Genomic DNA, 21,413 nt, shown 5'->3' with positions numbered 1-21,413 from the left:
TTTGGAATTAAAACACAGATAGTAACCTGACACAATATAACGATATATAATTTTTTATATCCTGTATAACAGAGGTTCTCAAATTGTAGTATATACACTGCTAGTGGAGAATATTTATGCACAAAGAGATGAATAATTATTAAAAACTATAATTTCTTCTATTTTTATAACTTAGGTTTGTTTATGTTAGTGCTGGTCTTTAACTACAGTACTATAATTATTAATATCAGTTTAATAAGCCCTACAGTAAAACCCTGTGGAACCGAAACAACCCCAGTAGTTTCTGTGTCAGAAAAGATATCAAAATATTTAATGTAAGATTCAATGTGATGCCATATATCACTACATCATCTCAAACTACGATTGTTTTCCTCTGTTTTCCAGATGTCTTAGTATGCATACTGCATGTCAATAATCAATAATTTTCCTATTGCAGAGGAGGATAAGGTCCACACAGCAGCTGCGGTTGGTGGAATTTTAGCTGAATGATATGTTGTTTAAAATGTCTGAAAACCATGATTGTAGAAAAATACATTATTAATTTATAAAAGTGTAAACCTCCAAATTCCATATTTACTCATAATGAACACATTATTACATATTGTGGTTCACACAGCTGCCTGGTTTTGAGGATAAACAAAAATTGGAGGGCTTCACACTGACGCTCTTAGTGTGGACTGTTCCTATAAGCTATTCACCAATTAATTAAGTTAGTTTTAAAGAATGAAAAAAGAATGTTACTGTTGAAACAGAAGAACAGTCGCCTGAACAATTGAACCTGTCTGTCGCCCCAGCTCGACCACGTTTCTATCAAACCTTATTTTAAAAGTGATTTATATATAGTATTTTAGGCACATTTTATTAAAAATAGCCAGTATCTAATATATCAAAAATATATCGATTTGTATGACGTATCGCCCAGCCCTACTGAGGACCAATGAGGAGGCGCGGTCCGCCTATCTGCAGCCAATCAGAGCGGCGCTTGCAGCCGGTAAGACTGCGTGCGAGAGGCTGTGTCCGCGGGCGGGACCGGAGCTGCGTGTTTATTTCCTGCTCAGTTTGTGTTTTTTTTACCGGATAAAATAGCGGATAAGAGCCGTATGAACCCAAGGGACTGATCGAGCTGATCGCGGCGAGGCGCTGGGAGACTCCGGGGCGGATCTGAGAGATTTATCTGCAGTTTAACCGGCTGAAGATCGCGGTATGGATGAGAAGGCGTTCACCAAGGAGCTGGATCAGTGGATCGAGCAGCTCAACGACTGCAAGCAGCTCTCCGAGAGCCAGGTCAAAACCCTGTGCGAGAAGGTACGAAGTGATCAGGAGTGATAAAGAGTGTGCTGGGGTGAGCGGGCTGCGGGTTGAGTGGTGCAGTGCGGGAGTTGAGGTGCGGGGGAGCAGTAAGATGGCGTCGGAATTTTTTTAACGCCGTTAAACTCTGGTTAGTTTGTTCCGCAGCGCTTCAGCGTTCAGTTTACTGTAACACAGATAAACACCGAGAATATCTACAGGTGATCCGGGAGCCGCGGCTATATTATTACTATATTATATACTCGCCCTGAAACCGCCTTGCCTGGCTTAGCATAGCATAGCATAGCATAGCACAGCTAACTACAGGCGTGTGGGCCGGACAGCCGCTAACTAGCTTAACCTAGCCTAGCCTAGCTCACTAACCCACCCGCTAAAGCCCGGCTCTCTACACCGCGCTGCTCCGCGGGGTCAGACCAGCTGCTATATTGATCATTAATCTCGCATAAAGAAATATTTGTTGTTATTTTAGGTTAATTTGAACTGAGTGGTTGTAGAGCCGGGTTAGCCACCGCTCTCCGCTTCTTTCTGTGCAGAAACTCAAAATGGCGCCGCGTTTCTGAGCCTCAACAGCAGATGCTACAGAGACCATTACACTAACATCACTAATCACCATAAACACACTAATACTAACACAATTACACTCTAACATCACCACCAACACACTAATACTAACATTACCACACTAACATCACCATAAACACCCTAACCCAGGACCCACAGTCAATTACACTACTAACACTAACATCACCACTAACACACTATTACCAACACACTTATACTGACAAACTAACATCACCAGTAATATACTAATACTATAACACTCTGGAACACTCGCCAGGGGCCTGCAGAGTCCATTACATTATTAACACAATAACAATCATTAACACACTAATAGATAATTAAAGAGAGAAATTAACAAATGGCTCTGTAGTCCCTATGATGTAATCCCTACACTGTTTTTTTGGAGGGGGGGAGGGGGTCATGAAATAATTTTTTTTTATTGTTTTGGTTTAGTTCTGGTTGCTGCGTTCTGGTTAACATGTTACGAAGTTAGACATATTGATATGCTACCTGTTTATCAATTGTTTCTTTTTTTTTGCCTAAATATGCAATTGGCCAGTAATGTAGCTGACAGGTACGATGCATGTCAACCTGTGTATTGGAGAAAAATTTTGCCTCTGTCTTTAAGTCACCTGTGCCGTAAATACACACATACATGCTAGTGAGCACACACACATATCATCAAAAAAAAAAAAAAACACTGAGCCAGCTCTGCCTCATAACTACTATAATGTAGAATATGTAAAAAAAAAAAAAGTGCTTTGTGGAGAAAGAGTCCATTACTCATCCCGGAGTGTCGGCAGAGCTAGAAAACACCGCAGCGATCTTGAGCTTGTGGTTCTGTTCGGAAAGTCTGGCTCTGGCAGATGATGTTCTAAATGGGGTTGGTTCCAAAGTGAAGAACATTTTTAATTTTGAAGATTGCAGACCAGTTTGCCTGGAAAGGCTAATTTGGTATCCAGCCATGCTCTTGATTGGGATCAGCTATCGACCGGCTGAGATAAGACGATCTTATTCTAACGATTTGAACTGGTTTAATTTGAGCCAAATCAGTAACTGCATCCCAAGTGTGCACACATTGCAGTGGAGTATTTGGATGTTTTCACAACAGCTCTATTTGAACCAGTTAAAACTAATTCTGGTTGGTGCAGTTTGTTTGGGTAGTAGTGAAAACAGTGCTGGGGGGGCCGGTAAATTTTATTTTATTTTTTTTGGTGCGTTTAGGTTTTTGCCGGTGTGTCTGGTCTTATGTAGGTCACTGCTGGTCTTGCTGTGTGTGAACCAGTCCTCCCAGTACACACTCCTCACACAACAAACAAAACCCTGACCTAATCCTGATGTGTACTAGTGGAACTTTATACACGACATTAGATAAAAGAGAGAGGAATTTTACAGGCAAAATGATCTGTTTAGACAAACCATGGAGGCCAAACCTTTTACCTAAAGTTGATATGGATGTTCAGGGCTCTAGACTTAAAGTCTCAAGATAAATGAATTAAAAAGAGTCTTTTTCGCACTATATACACTCCTCAAATATGCCTTGGAGTATCAACACTACACAGTTTCACATTAAAAGCTGAAATAATAATAAAAAATTCCAGCTTAAATACGATATACTAGTTCTTAGAGACAGATATTTCACAATAATTCAGAAGTGAAATCTGAGGGAGTTCGAAAGGTCCAGCGGGCTAAGCGCTGTCACTTCGACCACCAGTTCGAATCCAGGTCATGCAGTTTGTCATCTGCTTCTGGATCCCAAGACAACTGGCCTTGCTCTCTCTGGGGGGCTACAGTAGATGGCGCTCTTTCCTCTCATCACTCACAGGGTGATGTGAATCAGCACAAGGCTGCGTCTGTGAGCTGATGTATCAGAACCGAGTTGTTGCACTTTCCTCCGAGCGTTAGCGCTGTGATGCTACTCAGCAATGCTACATCAGCAGAGTCCTAATGAGTGGGTTGGATAATTGGCCGTGGAAAATGGGCAAGAAAAGAAAATTCTGAGAAAACAAAAAGGGTGAAATCTGAATGAAAAAAAATAAATTCTTTATTGTTCATGGTATACAAGTATAACAATATGAGATGGCCTGAGGACTTTTATCATGTAGCAGGGAAGCTACAATGGCTAACAGGTAACTGGCTATGCTAACTGTTTTCCGAGCTGAATAAATCTCTATTTTCTTAAGTAATTGTGTTGATTGCATGCCTTGGGAAGACTTTGAGTAACACCACAATGGGACATCACCATGGTACTTCGCTGACTCTGATTGGTTTAGAGCATGATATGGGTTGAGATGTGGTCTAAATTATTTACTTATTATCAAAGTTTAGTATAGTAGCTGAATAGCTGCCTATATATCGTGTGTTGACAGTGATTAACTGTTTTAATTGTTTTTCTAGGCTAAAGAAATTCTGACAAAGGAGTCGAACGTGCAGGAGGTACGATGTCCTGTAACAGTCTGTGGAGATGTTCACGGACAGTTTCACGATCTTATGGAGCTTTTCAGAATCGGAGGAAAATCACCGGATACGAACTACCTGTTTATGGGAGATTATGTGGACCGAGGTTATTACTCTGTGGAGACGGTCACGCTGCTCGTAGCTCTTAAGGTATGAACTACTGACAGTAAATTTTAACTACATTAAAACTAGCGTTTTGCCAAGATGGTGTTAAAAAGTAAAAAAAAAAAAAAATTGTTTAATTTATTTTTAGGTTAGGTACCGTGAGCGCATCACGATTCTCAGAGGGAACCACGAAAGCAGACAGATCACGCAGGTTTACGGCTTTTACGACGAGTGCCTCAGAAAATACGGCAACGCAAACGTTTGGAAATACTTTACAGACCTCTTCGATTACCTTCCCCTTACAGCTCTGGTAGATGGACAGGTAAATTCATCACCTAACTTTTAGTATTTGATCATTTTCTAAATGTATTCTGAATCTCTGCTGAAACTTTTAAACTGGATCTTCTCAGATATTCTGTCTTCATGGAGGACTGTCCCCGTCTATAGACACGCTGGATCACATCCGCGCCCTGGACCGCCTACAGGAAGTTCCACACGAGGTGAGTATGGATGACCTTGCTAATTACTGTGTGTGTGTGTGTGTGTGTGTGTACAGGATTATTGCAGTAGTGTAATGCGTGCTGTGTGTTCCTCAGGGGCCGATGTGTGATCTGCTGTGGTCAGATCCGGATGATCGCGGCGGTTGGGGAATCTCACCCCGTGGCGCCGGCTACACCTTCGGGCAGGACATTTCTGAAACCTTTAACCACGCCAACGGCCTTACCCTCGTCTCCAGAGCTCATCAGCTGGTGATGGAGGTGAGTCGAGGGGTAAACGCTGGATGTGAGGGTGGAGGTGATTATGGAAACTGTGGTGTTAGGGGTTTGCAGGAGTTAAAGTTGTATAACTGCCTGATTTTAATGAAGATTTCTAATGTATTCTTTAATCTCAGGGTTATAACTGGTGCCACGATCGTAATGTGGTAACGATCTTCAGCGCACCAAACTACTGCTATCGCTGCGGGAATCAAGCAGCAATCATGGAACTGGATGACACCCTAAAGTATTCTTTGTAAGTGTCTTTAGATTAATAAAATAATGTAGAAAGAATATGTGGATATGTTTGCTATATAATATTTTATGTATGTATGTATGTATGTATAAATATATAAATAAATAGATGAGGCACTTGGTTTAGCTCTGTTCTGCAGGTGTATTTTCCTCTGCTCTTTTAACTGGTAGAACCTGAACATCATTCTGTAAAAAAAAAAAAAAAGAGGAATATTTTGTTTTTGTTTCTTATCCCCAATAAACATGACTAACTATTGATCTTTTTTTCTTCACAGCCTGCAGTTTGATCCCGCCCCTCGCAGAGGAGAACCCCACGTTACTCGCCGAACACCGGACTACTTCCTCTAATCCTGTGAAACACAGAGCTGTATCGCCACCATGTAATAATCTATATTCAGCTTCAGAAACAGGGGGGGGCGGGTTAGCTCCGGTCAATGGGGGGGTGGGGGAGGTGGTTAGGGGGATTTGTTGGGGGTGGGGGGGCGGGGGTTACTGGGCGGCTCTTTAAAGATTCAGAGAAGAAATGTCTGTATACATGGACCAAACGATGTGTGCCATACCCAAAAAATTAAATCCAGAAGCCTGTGTCCAGTATTATCTCATGATCTCAGTAGTTTCTCTCTCCGTTCTCCTCGTTCGGTCTGTGGGAAGGAAACGAACTCTGAACGCGTTTCCGCCGCTATACTTTGTGAATTTCATGTTTCTGAACAGTTTTTAATGTTTGCACTTTTTTCTTTCACATTTTTTCAAAGCGAGGAGGTGAACTGAGGCATGTGGCGTTTTCTGAGCAATATTTTCCTTTTTCATTTCTTTTTTTTTTTTTTTTTTACACTGAGGATGTTTTTTCTGTAAGTATATACCCCAGCAGCCATTTACAACAGAAGAGATACTTAGAGAGAATCTACACGTTCTAAAGGCATCATGTCAGTTTGTGTATGGCAGACATCAAAAGATGGTGAGAATGGTGAAAGGTTCTTGTGATGGGTAAATGTCTGTACAATGGGCACCAGCTGAATAATAAAGTTGGAAATTGCTCCTTTATTCTGTGTGCAGTTTCTTTATTTGACCTTTGACCTGTCTGACTAGAACTGCAGTTAATCCTCTTGATGATTGTGTGATAATTTTACCATGTTTCTTATACTGTATTCAGCTTTTCATACAGGTAGGAATAAAGTTAAATCTCGGCAGGAACTGATCTGTATTACAGAGAGTAGTTTATCTAGTTAATACTGTTGATCGTGTGGTGTTATTCTATTCTATTGGTTTTTATTAATGAACAAAGACCAAAGTTGAAATATGGTCTCATATACTCGCTTGTATATACTCATCATACTCACACTATTCTGTAAAAGTTCACTTGTCTGTCTTCACGCATAAATGATTCCCAGTCTTAATCCAGAGAGTTTAACATGATGTGGGTTCAATATTTACAGCTCAAACAGCTTCAACTTTTCTAGGGAGGCTTTCCACAAGGTTAAGGAGTGTGTTTATGGTGTTTATGGAAATTTCTCACCATTCTTCCAGAGGCACATTTGTGAGGCCAGACACTGATGTGGGATGAGAAGCTGTCTCTCAGTCTCCTCTCTAGGGGCGGAGCCGAATCCCGGGAAAAAAAACGCACCGTTTTCATAATCCCATCTCCACCACACTTACCACAAATTCACTGAGCTCCTGAGAGAGCCGTTCTTTCACTAGTGTTTGTAGAAGCCTCTGCAGGATGAGCTTCTGCTTTTTTTTTATTAAACACCTGTGGAGACGGAGGAGATTCTGCAACACCTGAGTTCAGAGATCTGGATGCAGGAGAGAATAGTTTGGCAGTATAGTGTTTATTTTACCAGTAATTAGAGGTTACATCATTCAATATTTTTTATTTTTCCTAAACTATAAGTAAGTAATAAAGTGATCTAGACTATGAAGTGTTTAACAAACCAAAATACTCTGTAAAGAGGAAACTCTTGCTCTTCCTTTTCTGGGGTGCTGCTGATATGTGTTTAATTATAACAAATATTATTAATTACATCCAGAGCCTCAATCAACACATGTAGGGCTGTGATGAGAAATGGCGTCATCTGGTGGACTTTTTGTATAAATAGATTAAAGTGTTCACTGTATTATTTCTTTTTTGCCTGATGTTATAAACACCTATTAATTGTGTAGTTAGTTAGTTTAACGTTTAGGTTAGTTATCTAATTAATTTATTGTCCTCTATAAACAGATAAGATTCTTCAGTAAACTAAGACAATGTTATAAAAATAAACACGTATATATATTCCGTTGATTTTTAATATAAAACTTTTTTGTAGATAAAATTCCTAAAGATAAACGGATTCTAGATACAGTTAACAGCAGAGACGTTAAAGTTAAACCAAGAATAACATCTTCACCTTTTATATCTACCCTGTAATCAGTTTAATTAGACAAATAACTGGATGAATATTTCTAAATGTTTGAATAACCACATTTGAACATTTTTGTGCAGAATGAATATGTGTAATGCTTATATTTTGAAAAATATATATTAACTTCAGTCAGTATTAATAAAGCTTTACTGCAGAGCTCAGTTCTGTACAAAATGGTGGAGCTTCTGGGTTATTAATAATAATAATAATAATAATAATAATAATAAACAGAGAAAGGCTAAGAGTGATAAATGATTTTAATATTAATGTTGATTCTGTAATGTGTATAATATTAGATGTATATTATTTTATATTATTTTATTGGAGATTGCAGATTATTATTATTAAAGGTGATTATTAATATTATTATTGTAGATCATAGATTATTATTATAATTATTATTAGATGTTTTAGGTGGTAGATGTTTACAGGTGAAGGCCGCGGTGAGGGGCTGCAGTGCGCCGGGGGGCCGCAGGGGGAGCTGTTGGCCGGTATGAGAGCCAGAGCGCAGAGCTCCAGCCGCACTCAGCCCGGACCCACAGCGCCGCCCGCCCGCTGACTCTGCGCAGCTTCACCGCTGATTCCAGGAGGACGCCGACACGGTGGGTTTACCGGAACAGCGCAGCGCCGGTTCTCAGCGTCTCCAGAGTCCGTCTGAGTTTAAATCCGGCCGCTCTGAGTCGGGTTTTGGCGGAATTATGAGAGAATAGAGAGGTCGCTAGGCGAGGCCTCGCAGCTAAAGCTAAGCTAACCCGGTTCTGAGCGGGGGGACGGCGGGGCGACAGCGGGGTCTGTTGGGGATGATTTTACTGTAATAAGCGCCTCGCCGGTGTTTCTGTTTAAATATGAACTCACTGTAAACTGTATTAATGTTAAACGAATGGAGAGACGCGTTAATTGGCGCAATATATAACCCGCTGCAGCGAGCTAACACCAGTGCAGTGCTAATGGCTAGGCTAGGCTAACCCACAGTTTGGATTCAGGTTTGTTTCTATAAAACCGGATTAATATCTGTTTATTTGCGGTCAGAGAGAAATAAACTAGTATAACAGTGCGCAGTCTGTCTGTTGTAAAGATTATATATTATGAATATTAGCTGTGTAAACTATATAATTTTAAATTCTAGCTAGCGTTAGCCCTTCTGCTCAGCAGAGCTGCCTGCAATAACAGGCTGTGATTAATCAGGCCCTACAGTTTACCACAGCTCACTATTAAACTATTCCTCCAGCTCACCATAAACACTTCCATGTATGTGATTGAATTATGTAGATAAATGCTTACACACACAATAAGAGATGGCGCGATTGCCATTTAATTAATAATACAATATTAAATCATTTGTGTGCTTAAGTGGTCACAAGCTTAAAGACAGTATTTTGCACATTTTAACAATGTAATTGTGTCCACAGGTAGCAGTAGTGCAGTAATGTGTGTAGGCCTGGTTTAACGAGACTCGAATAGATAAAATAGTAATAATAAACTGTATAATAAAACTGCTGATGTGTCGAACTCGGGTAAAATTTATTTTACTTTACAAGTGAAAAATTGATCTGTAGCAGATATGTAATTAGGAGTCTGAGATCACATGAAGAGATGTGTGACTCAGTGTGTGAGGGTGGAGAGGGGGATTGAGGGAGGGAGAGTTTTATGGTGAAATCAGTAACGACGTGGTTCAGCCGAAGGTCGCAGTGCTGCAGGTTGTGTTTGGGTGTGTTTTGAACCGGGTCAGTGCAGAACAATACACAGTAAAATGTGTGGTTTGGACATTTTGTTTCTAGTTGTCTGAAAAGACTTTATAGAAATCCATGAAAACAATCTATAAACACCACTAAAATACTGCATATCTAGATCCACTCCAGATTCTGTTTGTTTATAATAAAATCATTCTCTCTAGATGCCGACAATTAAGCTGCAGAGCTCCGATGGGGAGATGTTTGAGGTGGACGTTGAAATTGCAAAGCAGTCTGTGACCATAAAGACCATGCTAGAAGGTAAGCTGACAAATAAACAAACAGTGTCTGTTTTTATAATCTAAAAATTCATTGCTGCTGGTAGGAAGGTAGTGATCAGTGATGCAGCACAGCCAGGTCTTAATAATTCACTTGTTTCAAAGACTGAGGTAAAATTAGTTCTGCAGATACTCTGTGGTCTTCCTGTGTATATATAGGTGTGTGTGTGTGTGTGTGTGTATATTATGTAAGTATGTGTGTAAAATAAGTATATAATATTTATATATTGTAATCAGACTTTCTTTCATTAGTCAAGTTTCTTTTTTTTGCTCTGTTTGCTAGATTTGGGGATGGATGATGAAGGTGATGATGATCCTGTCCCTCTTCCCAATGTGAACGCTGCTATTCTCAAGAAGGTAGAGTTTCTGACCTTATTGTTAGCTGTTCTTTTTTTATTTGAACATCACCTGGATTTGTTTTTTACATTGTTGTTATAATAAGAGCAACAAAAGAAAATATTTGAAACCTTAAAAACCCAGTGCTCCAATCACTGAGCCACCGCCCACCTAGTCCTGCTTAGTCAATAAATAGATTAACCATAAAAATAGATTTATAATAATGTTCATTACATACATAATGTGGTGTACAGTTTCTGTGGGATAAACCATGTATCTCCTTTTAGATTTTTATATATTATGTCACAATTTTATAATGAGTGGAACAATCGACCTTTCGCACAGATTCCATTCAAAGTTCAGGATTCTTTCGTTTTTCTGTAGAGATGTTTTTGTTTGACTGTGTTTATATAACTAATTATTTATGGGTTTTAAATATAATAAAATGGTCAAAAAAAAAAAAAAAACATTATTGATTTTTTGTTTGTTCATCACAGAGGTAAATTGTAGTTAATTTAAGTGTGAGTAAGCCGTGTGTTCGTGTGTGTTGCAGGTGATTCAGTGGTGCACTCATCACAAAGATGACCCTCCTCCCCCTGAAGATGACGAGAATAAAGAGAAGAGGACGGATGATATCCCGGTTTGGGACCAGGAGTTTCTGAAAGTGGATCAGGGGACTCTGTTCGAGCTGATCCTGGTCTGTTGGCTCTATTGTTTATCAAACCGTATTTAGTGTTTTTTCATGTATTTATTCTAATTACATTTTACATTCTGAAATCACTGTTTCAGTTCAGTTGTTTATAGGTGTGAATTTTGTCTTTTCTTTTTGAACGCACACACTTGTGAGGTTCTCATCATGTGTTTTTGGCTGTAGTGATTAAACAGATTTAATAATTGTGATCTAAAGCTACGTTCACACAGCAGGTAAATGTGGTTTAAATTAACTGCTTTAAAAAAGCTGTAAATAAAGGTTAATCAGGAAGTGGGCGTGGCTGAGTACGCTGGATAAGCTCAGCTGCAGATGCTGGAACTGCTTGATAGCTCCTGTGATGCTGAAGCTGAAACTTTAGATGAAGCTCTGCCCTTTAGTCGGTTTAGGATGTAAACTGTTCAGACTGTGGAATATAAACCATGTTAAACAGATAGTGTGAACAGAATAAACACACAGGAAGAGGATTTGAGCTGCTTTACCTGCAGCCTGAGATTAGGATCAGTGTTCTGGTTGATGTTGGGTTATTTAATGTGTTCTATTATTGTGGGTTTGGTTTCTGGGAACTGTGTGTTAAACCAGTTTAAATCAGTGGGTGCAGATCCTAGTCTTAAAGGGCTGAGTGCCCTGCACATTTTAGTGTTTACACTGTTTCCAGCACCCTTCCCCAGCTGATCCTCCGATTACCCGCCTCTTCATGAGTTGATGGAGGTGTCTGAGTGGCGTGGCGGGTCCTGCGGGTCCGGGGTGCGTGCGTGTGTGTGTGAGATGTGTTGGAAAAAGTGCAGCATGTTTATCTGCTGCCTCTGTAACTCAATCCCTGTTTTTGCATAGTGGTGCAGCAACACAGAGCCAGATGAGTAAATGCCCCGTGGAGGGGGGATGGCAGGGGGGGGCTGTTGGTGGGAAAAGCTGGAAGAGTGTATGGATTAAAGTTCTGGAATGGAATATGTTTATATATGTTGTGGTGGAGAGTTGGTTTCATTTGCATCATTTTATAATAGATTGATCAGCCACACTTCCCTTACTTTCATCTTTTTCTCCCTTGTTTAGGCTGCAAATTATTTGGACATCAAAGGCTTACTAGATGTCACCTGCAAGACAGTCGCAAATATGATCAAAGGCAAAACCCCAGAGGAAATCAGAAAGACGTTCAATATCAAAAATGACTTCACAGAGGAAGAGGAAGCTCAGGTAAAAAAAAACTTCAGCCTGGTGGAGCTTCAGCATGTAATTCAGTCTGGCTTATCAGCGTCTGTGATTATAGAGCTGGAGCTTCTGTCCTTTCGCTCGTGGACACGATGGATATCAATCATTTTTAAGTTGACCAATTTAATATTCATCATCAGTTTGGAGAAAAATCTAATTTTTATGCATTTTGGAAACATTTTGATCAGCTAAAGAGAAACCTGAATGAATTTAAACAGGGTTGTGTAGTTTAACCCTTTTTACACCTGGATGCTTTATGCATCGGGATAATCTGAATAATGTATGTAAGTATAATATCTGACACACAAATGCAAGACATATTTCAAATGTTTGCACATCTGATCACTCGGCCTAGAGATGAACCGATCACCCACTACCTCAGTAATAATTACTGCATAATAAGCAAATTTACATACTTCTTCCACACAGCTCAGAGTGTAAACACACGCAGTTTAAATCTGATCCAGGTACAGATGCAGTACATGGTGTAAACAGGGTCTGTTAAATGTTCTCTAAATGTTCTCTGTTGGTTTTTCTCTCCAGGTACGCAAGGAGAACCAGTGGTGTGAAGAGAAATAAGGAATGTGACACTAACACACTGTACGGATTTTTCCAAAAACAGATTTACTGGTTGCACTGCACTGTTCATATTGTTGATATTGACCTGTAGACCAATAGGATGAGACCCCTCGTGTATTCATAGCATGATCTTCATTGCTTGTGTGGTGCAAAAAAATCTATAATTTAAAGTTTTTTTTCCCTGTTTTTATTCCTCTTTATATATTCAGCAGAAATAAATAGTCTTCACCTCCTTCCTGTAGAAGTCACTCTTTTTTTATTATTTTTCAAATTAGATGTTTCTTTATGAAGCAACCAAGTAGATTTTTTTTTGTTTTTGACTAATTGAAATGGTTAAAGCTTGATTGTAATTTTTATAAACGCAGCTCGTGTGTACTTCCTTAAGTCGTGCTGAAGAAGAGCGAATAGAATCGAGGAGATCTGGAGGATCTGGGAGGTGGAAGTTTCCTGTGTGGAAGTTCTTGTTTAAGAAGTAAAATGTGTTTTTCTTGCGGACGTTTACTTTGCCTGCTGTCATTGTAAAGGATTGGACACATTTTTTTTAGTTCTGCTCTTACAATGAAGCTTAGGAATATTAATCTTTAAATTCCGAAAATAAAACCAACAAAACGTTACGAGTTTTCTGTGTTTAATGAGCTTCTTCCCTCTGCAGATTCTCGAGTCAGAAGCCGAGGTTAATGTAGAAGATCCTGGGCAAGACATTTAAATAATAAAACACACACACACACACACAGCATTAGTGCTGCTATTGAAGTTCAGTCTGCTCTGTAATTCGGGCGGCAGGTTTATTTGGTTTCGGGCTGTTTTGTATGGAAATGGAGCAGATCTGGGTCACAGACAGAAACCCGTCTCGCGCTCGGAGCAGGTGAACAGGTATGTTGGTGGTAAACAGCTGCTGTGTGTGAACAGGTGTGCGCGGGTTCAGTAAAGGTACAGAATTATTTAGACAGTAAAGTTTTTAATTGATTTGAAGCTCAGTAAACAGACCTGTAGTTCAATGAAATTCTACATTAAATCTGAAAAAACTACAGACAGATCTTTATATAATCTCTGTAATTTCACAACATCAGACAATACTAACATTCATAAGGGGTTTATTTGTTGGACTCTGGAGCCCATGTTCAGCTGCTGCCTGTGTAGAACTTCAGTCTGGTCTTCAGGAAACTGGCGGATTTTTTTATTTATCTGAAGGTTTAAGGATCCGGCTGGTTTTACTGGATCTGATTGGAGCTTTATTAACCCCAGTGATTCAGTTCCACCATCTAATATCAAACCTTCACCATGTTTGAGTAGAATAGAGGTTGTGAGGAATTTGCATTCATTATCATTTATCTTCCAGGTGTTTTATTGGTTCACCTGGACAATATTTGAATTTGTACTTTTCCTCCAGAGCCACCTCAAACTTTCTTTACGGATCATTTTCAAAACTCAAACTGTACATCTGTGAAGTGTATATGTAGAAATACAGACTCGAATAAAATACATCTGAGCTCATTTTTCCTTATTAAACATAAATTCACTTATAAACTACAGACTGGATCTCAAATCAGTAAATCGTATAAAATCATTTTTCTGATTAAAACAATCTTTTCATTTTAAAGGTTTGGGAATATTTTGAAGTGAAATAATAATACGGAAGTTTGATGGAGAATAAGAGGTTAATAAAACATCACACAACACAAGGTTTCCAAAATAGTTTAATGTATTAAAATGAGGAATATTATTTCAGTTTCATCAAAAGAAAAAACAATAAATCCACTTGTATAAAATAAACTAAAGACAGGTGATACAGGTGTGTTTTGTTTGGTCAGTCATTAATAATGAGCTGTTTATTATAGAACAGCGCCCTCTGCTGGGAGGAGAGAGAGAATACTGATCAGGTAAAGAACAGCCGAACGAACAGTTCAGACAGAAAACTGCAGTGAAGCTTTTTGTTTGTTTGTTTGTTTGTTTGTTTGTTTGTTTGTTGACTGACTTTCAGATGCTGATCAAATGCACACGTTTTACAGACGTTGGGTTTGTTTGGATTAATGAGAAGAAAAACAGAAACACTACAGATCTACAGAACAGAACTATTTTGAAAAGTGTTTTTTTTAATGTATGAAAACAGAAGGAATATGATGTCATCCAAATAGTTTGTCTTTTTTCTTTTCTTTTTTTTTTTACATAAAAACATATAAAAGTAGTTATATATAGAGAATTCCATATCTATAAAAAAATTTAAGATTTACAACACTTGAAATGGCGCGTGTTTGTTCTGGGGGAGTGATGAGGGTGTGTGTGTGTGGGGGGGGGGGTGATGGAGGTGATGGAGGCGTGGTTTATGGGGGTTTGAGTTAATCCAGGCTGTTGGAGGATGAATAAAACAGTAAAACAGGTTTTCTGCAGGTGGAGTTCGGGTGGATTCAGGAGGAAGATTCATGCTGCAGGACTTCCTTCAGCCTCCTGAAGCCGGGTGGTGGAGGTTCAGGCACCTCTGCTCTTTATTGGAGGTTCCTGCAGGTAAAGGTGGTGTGGGCGGAGGCAGTTGGGCGGAGGCAGGTGTTAGTGGGGCGTGGCAGTGCAGCCTGTGGTCTCTGATTTGACTCTGCTGAAGGAGAGCGAGAGTTTGCCGGGTCTGCTGAGTGGCAGGGGCAGTGGCAGGGGCAGTGGCAGGGCGGCGGGGTGTTTTCTGCTCTGGGCCGGGTGGAGGTGCAGGCCGGGGGGTGAGGGTGGGGGGGAGCCGGGCCGGGATGGGTGGGGGGGGGTGGAGGGAGAGTCTATAGCACTTCCATCGGAAGAATGTGGGCTGGAACAGTTTCCTCCCTGAAGGAATCGAATGCACTTCTTTTTCCTCCTAGGAACAGTCAAGAGAGTTATCTGTGAATAAAGCGTGGATGTAAAACGTCACAAATACGAACACAATCCATCATAAACACAAAATCAAACGACAAACATCAACAAATATCAGCTGATTCAGAATCACAAATCAGAATCATCAACTAAAAACAAACAAGAACCTTAATCTCGAAACGATGGAGAACATACTGAATACTGAATAAAGAACTGAATAAAGAACTGAATAAAGAACTGAATAAAGAACTAAATACTGAATAAAAAACTTAATACTGAATAAAGAACTGAATACTGAATAAAGAACTGAATACTGAATAAAGAACTGAATACTGAATAAAGAACTGAATACTGAATAAAGAACTGAATACTGAATAAAGAACTGAATACTGGATTTTAATTCTGAGCAGATGTTGTACGCTACAAGGAATAAAAGTGAGGAGATCAACCTTTAGAATATAAACATGCGATAATGAAGAATAACTTAAACCAGTAACTGGATCTAAACTGAAACTTGAAGAACCTGAACCCGGCTGAGATCATCACTGTACGCTGTGTTAAAGCTGGAAACGGTTTTTCAGGAAATCAACAGATTTATTTAATTCTGAATTTTGACTCTCGGTGATCAAAAGTCCTGCAGATCTGCTAAAAGTATCTGATCAAAGTAAACTTGTTAATAAATAACGTTTAACCAAATATTATATAGAGTTTATATATTACAGCTCTTCTGAATATTTCAGACCTGAACTGAAATGAATTTCTCTGTTTTCAGATCTAACCGCTGTGGCACAGTGGATAACACCACTACCTACCAGTGAGATTCTGCACCCCGCGGGAGGCTGGTGGATTTCGACTCCAGTATGATTTTTATTCAGAGGGAAGAGTTTGTGGAAACATTTACTGAATGTGTTTTATCAGCTCTGATTTTAGAAAGTGACGAGTTTTGTCCAGTAACATCTAAAGTCTGGGGTCACAGTAGTGAACAGTAGTGAACAGTAGTGAAAGTGAGGAGACAGGAAGTGCTTTATTTCCCTGGTAACAGAAGACGAGTTTCTGCTGTTAGTAAATCAGAGCATCGCCCGTCTCTCAGGGAGCGTCCCGCCAGCCTGCCCCCCAAACCACCCCTCGCCCCCCTCCCCCGCCCCCCACAAATGTCAGAGTGTTATCAAACGCATCTGCAGCGACCGCACCTCCGTCCCGAGCAAGAGGGGTGTGTGTGTGTGTGTGAATGCAGGTTTAGCAGATGATGCTCTGGGTGATGTTTGGGCTGCAGGGTTTTGCTGGAGATTTCTAAACCACAAGCTCTCGCGCTGCGAGAGAGACGATGGTGTTCAGATGTTTCCGTGACGTGATCACGGGGGAGACACACACTTACAGGACAGATTGTGCAAGAATAGTCCTGCTGATGACGCTGAAACACTGAAAGGATGTATATAAATATATATAAATATATATAAATATAAATCCACGTCTCGCTGCTGTTCAGTGAAAAACTAGTTTCCTTCATCATTTAAACTCTAATTCCTCTGTACACCATCTAAATAATTAAAGACAAATGGACCAATAGAAATGCTCTAAAATAACATAAGATTTCATTCAAACTTTTTCCTTTCTCCTGTAAAATTACCATTTTGGAGATACATGGTTTTCACTGGACAACAGCGACACACATATGTTTTTAATACTGGTTTAAGCTGCTCTCAGCTTTAGTTTGTTTTAGGAGAACAGGATTTAACAACCAGGTTTCTTTCAGATACAGTGAAAAACATGAGAAACGTGAAATTAGTGAACATCTAGATCCGGGACCATGGATTCAGCAGTACCAGATTACAGCAGATCCCAAACCTGAACCCAGAGGTTCCCACTGACCGTGTGTAATTCTGAAATCTCTTAACGCCAATCACGGAGCCAGTTTAAGGATAAAGTTCCGCCTTTCAGGGGAAACAGCCAATCAGCTCGCTGGTTTTGCGGAGTGCAGTGGGCTAGTAGGGAAACCGCCCCTCCGTAAATATATATATATATATATATATATATATATATATATATATATATATATATATATATATATATATATACTTATATATATATTGAGCCCCAGATCTTTACATACCCAGGTAACGCCCCTGTTTAGTTCCAGAAACCACTGTCTTAAAGGACTACCAATAACCAGCACATCTGGACCAGAGTCTGAAGCAGTTTTCATGTGTTTTATTGTATTCAGTGTGAAACCAAAACTAACTGGACCAAATGTAGTTACAGCACATTGTGGTATCACATAGCAGTACCCATAATGCTCTGTAATTAATCTACAGTTACAGTAGATAAAGAATCACCAGCACTGTAATCTGGAATGATGGAGTGGTGGAGTGATGGAGTGGTGGAGTGATGAAGTGGGGGGGTTGAGGATGACTAGATGAATGTTATCATAACCACTAGACTGATTTCTCTCAGAGAACCTGTGAGATCTCACTGAGGAATGTGTTGAGAAGAAGAATCACTACAGTAAAAGATGAGGTGAGGTGTTAGTGAGAGAGAGCGAGAAAGAGAGATCATGGGGTGGAGAGCAGGAACAGAGAATGGAGGAGGGAAGAAGGGATGAAGAGGAGAGGAGCGGTACACACCTGCAGGGGCCACACCAGTCCGTTTGTTGGTTGAGGCCGAAGCGAGCCCGACATTTCTTAGGCGAGCCGGGATCTGAGCACGAGGCAGCATGCGAGAGCGAGAGAGCAGAAACAGAGAGAGAGAGAGAGAGAGAAAGAGAGAGAAAGAGCGAGAGAGCAGAAACAGAGAGAGAGAGAGCAGGGGCAGAGTATCAGGCATTAATTAAGAGAAAGAGAAAGCGAGAAGGAGAGAGAAAGAGGAATGGTAATAACAACCAAGTTTAGTTCCCCTAGTGAACCCTGGTGAACCCTGGTGAACCCTAGTGAACCCTGGTGAACCCTAGTGAACCCTAGTGATTCCCCTGTAAGTTGATATTGAGGCTGGATTTTACCTGCTGTTGAATCCTGCTGCTTCTCTCTTTTCCTCCGTTTCTTTTTGCCCTGAGGAGAAACAGAAACACAGAGAGAATATTTTAATACAGGATCAGAATTACTCAGAATATCAGCGCACGCCTCCTCCGATACACAAGACAGACTCCGCCTCTTTTTCATCTGCATCAATCAGTGCAGCATCACTGGGCAGCATCACAGCACACTCAGAGCAAAGACCCGCCCCCAGCTCTGATACATCAACTAACAGACGCCTGAACCAACCAATCACAATGAGAGTGATGAGGAGAGAGAGCGCAACCTACTGTACCCACCCAGAGAGAAACAGCATGACCTACTGTACTCTCTCTTTCTCTCTCTCTCTCTCTCTCTCTCTCTCTCAGACTCCGGCTGCTGATGCAGAAGCAGCATGATCTCATTTGAGTTTCAGATTTACTATCAATAATCAAGCAACATCTGGCAGTATTTTAAGGGATCAGTAACTGTATATTCATCAGTAAACAGCAGTAACCCAGATCTGCTGAAACATGCTCATACCAACATCCTCCCTCCACCATGTTTAACAGATACAGTGGGTCGCTTTTCTTTTCTTTATTTCTTCAGACTGAAGTTTATCTTGATTTTATCATCTGTAAAATCGCGTTCCAGATCTGGGTCGTCTGTTTTAGCTGCAGGATATCAGTCTGATCTGACCTTCCGCTTCTGGAGGGATATCAGACGTTTACATCTTGAGGTAAACCAGCGTTATTTACTCTCATAAAGGCGTCTCTCGATTGTCGACTCTGACAATAACGTGTCGACCTCACTCAGAGTTCCTGAACAGGATAATCCAGAGAACAGGGCGTTTCCTCTTCTAAAGGATTTTTATTAGTTTACCAGATTTGTGATCCTGCTAAAGTATTTCCTCCCTCTGCAAAAACTTGTCATGATTTTTTTCATGAGATAATGAGAAATCAGGCGACATCGAACCATCAAACTGCTTATCAATCAACTCTCTGCCAAAATAGAGGAACTAACTAAAAGTCCAAAATGGTTAATAGAATATATTTTTGCATATACACTTTATTAATTCAAATGTAATAAAATATTTATCTTTGGGTTTAATTTGTCCTTCAGAAAATAATAAAGATCAGAATTAAATGTGATTTTAGTTTATGTTTATTGTTCTTTATTAAACAAGTAGGAGCTCATCTTTCCACACAATCCACCGTCCTGTTCACTCGTCTGAAACACGACACTGAAGCTAAACCACAGATCTGCACTTTCACTCTTTCACTCTTTCACTCTCTCACTCTCTCTCTCTCTTTCACTCTCTCTCTCTCTCTCACTCTCTCTCTCTCTCACTCTTTTATAACTCGTCAGCAGTGGGATTTTATCAGGTTAATCTCTGACGCATTTTAGTTGCTGTTAATTATGACAGCTCAAACAGGAAGTTACATCACAAAACCCCAAAATACTGAGAGATAAAGCAGGAAGTGAGCAGCGCGTTTTTATCTGCACAAACATCGTCCTGCTCTCTGATTCTATATTTAAACTTTCTGAAGAAAATATTTAATTTATTTATTCATAGTGATTTTTTTGGTGTTTAATTACACTCACACTGTTGAAACAGAATATAACTTTACATGTATGAATATAATGAAGATATATTCAATATACCCTCATATTTTACTAAATATTTTATTATACCATTCAAAAGTTTGGACACATCTTCTCCATGTAGAAACTTAAAACAGTGTTAAACAAACCAAAATACTCTGTGAAGTATTTACATACTCTTATCTGAGGAGCTGTTTATTAACTTTGAAAACTCTGATAAACTTAGTTTACTGAGGTTATGTTCGCACTGCAGCCCAGCTAGAGGAGAATACACACATATTTACGTAGATATACAGAATACACTGCACATATAAACGCTGTACACACTTAGCTATATGTAGTTTAAAGTGTTTAAACTGTTCACTTAAGATCACTTGTTTTAATTACCAGGTGTTAACTCAGTTTAAGCCCACTGTATACAGTAAATATGAAGTGATGTATTAATATAAAGAGAGTAAATTAACTCTTTAAGAGTTGTATTAAATTACCATATTGCTCATTTCAGTCTAGTGATGCTCCACCTCTCAAAATCAAATAATCTAAAAATCTTCTAGTGTGTTTTAGAAGCATGTAAATCAGATCTCTCACCAGGAGGTTCACTTCCCAAATATAAATCTTCTTTTGAAACACTTTTACACCCAAAACCCAAATCATTTACATATCTGAGACAGAACTGCATGCTGGGTGATTTATTATTCATCAGTGTTGATGTTTTATATCTCAGCTTGTTTATTATTCTGGATCTGGAGCTTCTAGGTTTAAAGGTCTGTAAAATATCAGCACTGATCCAGAACACAATCAATAACAGAAACTCTAACTGATATTATTTATTCTTTCATTTTGTTTGTATTTTGTGTAGAGCGTGGGCGCGGGTCGCTTTGTGCTCAACGTTTCTACAGTTTCCCTCAAATACTGATAAATACTGACTTCACATGTATCAGAGGAGGCGTGTGTTAGTCTTCACCCTCCTGGTGTGTTGGGACATTACAATAGGGGGAGTCCTAGTGAGTGAGTTGGGGGGAAAAATTTGATAAAAAAAATCTCTTTTATTATCTGTAATATCTGATAAAATAAACACCTATAATGTTTAATGTGGTTCAGGTTTGGTACAGATCAGTCTGTGTAAAGGAGGGAATTCTGATGAGTTCTGAATCTGATTTATATTTATTATATAGGTAATTAATATGCGGGTACTCACGTAGTTGTCCCGGGCGGACCAGCTGGGGTAGAGCTGCATGTGGAGCTGCCGCTCTTTCCTGGCGAGCTCGTAGTATTTCGCCTGTTCGTCCCGAGTCAGAGCGTGCCACTGCA

The 21,413-nt window shown here is 39.7% G+C and overlaps 3 protein-coding genes across 8 annotated transcripts in view; 2 read left to right on the top strand and 1 right to left on the bottom strand.

Annotated features, from left to right (window-relative positions):
- Positions 1-986: 986 nt before the first annotated feature.
- Positions 987-6,482, top strand: ppp2cab (protein phosphatase 2 catalytic subunit alpha b). The gene is made up of 7 exons (XM_007241340.4): positions 987-1,305; positions 4,267-4,476; positions 4,580-4,753; positions 4,842-4,931; positions 5,028-5,189; positions 5,324-5,442; positions 5,717-6,482. The coding sequence occupies exons 1-7, from the start codon at positions 1,204-1,206 to the stop codon at positions 5,787-5,789; spliced, it is 930 nt and encodes a 309-aa protein (XP_007241402.1). The 5' UTR covers positions 987-1,203; the 3' UTR covers positions 5,790-6,482.
- A 1,777-nt stretch (positions 6,483-8,259) lies between these two features.
- Positions 8,260-13,295, top strand: skp1 (S-phase kinase-associated protein 1). Its single transcript, XM_007241341.4, has 6 exons — positions 8,260-8,442; positions 9,735-9,831; positions 10,132-10,205; positions 10,738-10,881; positions 11,947-12,087; positions 12,646-13,295. The coding sequence occupies exons 2-6, from the start codon at positions 9,735-9,737 to the stop codon at positions 12,679-12,681; spliced, it is 492 nt and encodes a 163-aa protein (XP_007241403.1). The 5' UTR covers positions 8,260-8,442; the 3' UTR covers positions 12,682-13,295.
- A 1,065-nt stretch (positions 13,296-14,360) lies between these two features.
- tcf7 (transcription factor 7) overlaps positions 14,361-21,413 on the bottom strand; it is a 43,452-nt gene continuing 36,399 nt past the window's right edge. For 2 of the 6 annotated variants that reach the window (XM_049466463.1, XM_049466466.1), the window contains 4 exons: positions 21,301-21,408; positions 18,506-18,554; positions 18,135-18,207; positions 15,469-15,540 (listed from right to left, as the gene is read on the bottom strand). In XM_049466463.1, coding sequence (XP_049322420.1) covers positions 15,537-15,540; positions 18,135-18,207; positions 18,506-18,554; positions 21,301-21,408 — 234 coding nt within the window. In that variant the 3' untranslated portion in view covers positions 15,469-15,536. Of the gene's footprint in view, positions 15,541-18,134; positions 18,208-18,505; positions 18,555-21,300; positions 21,409-21,413 lie in introns of all 6 variants that reach the window. The other 4 variants (XM_049466464.1, XM_049466468.1, XM_049466465.1 and 1 more) reach the window with 2 other exon arrangements.

The sequence above is a fragment of the Astyanax mexicanus genome, chromosome 17 (genome assembly GCF_023375975.1).
Source record: "Astyanax mexicanus isolate ESR-SI-001 chromosome 17, AstMex3_surface, whole genome shotgun sequence".
NCBI lineage: Eukaryota > Metazoa > Chordata > Actinopteri > Characiformes > Acestrorhamphidae > Astyanax > Astyanax mexicanus.
Note: the sequence above shows the minus strand (reverse complement) of the source record. Positions and strands in the feature narration are given on the sequence as shown.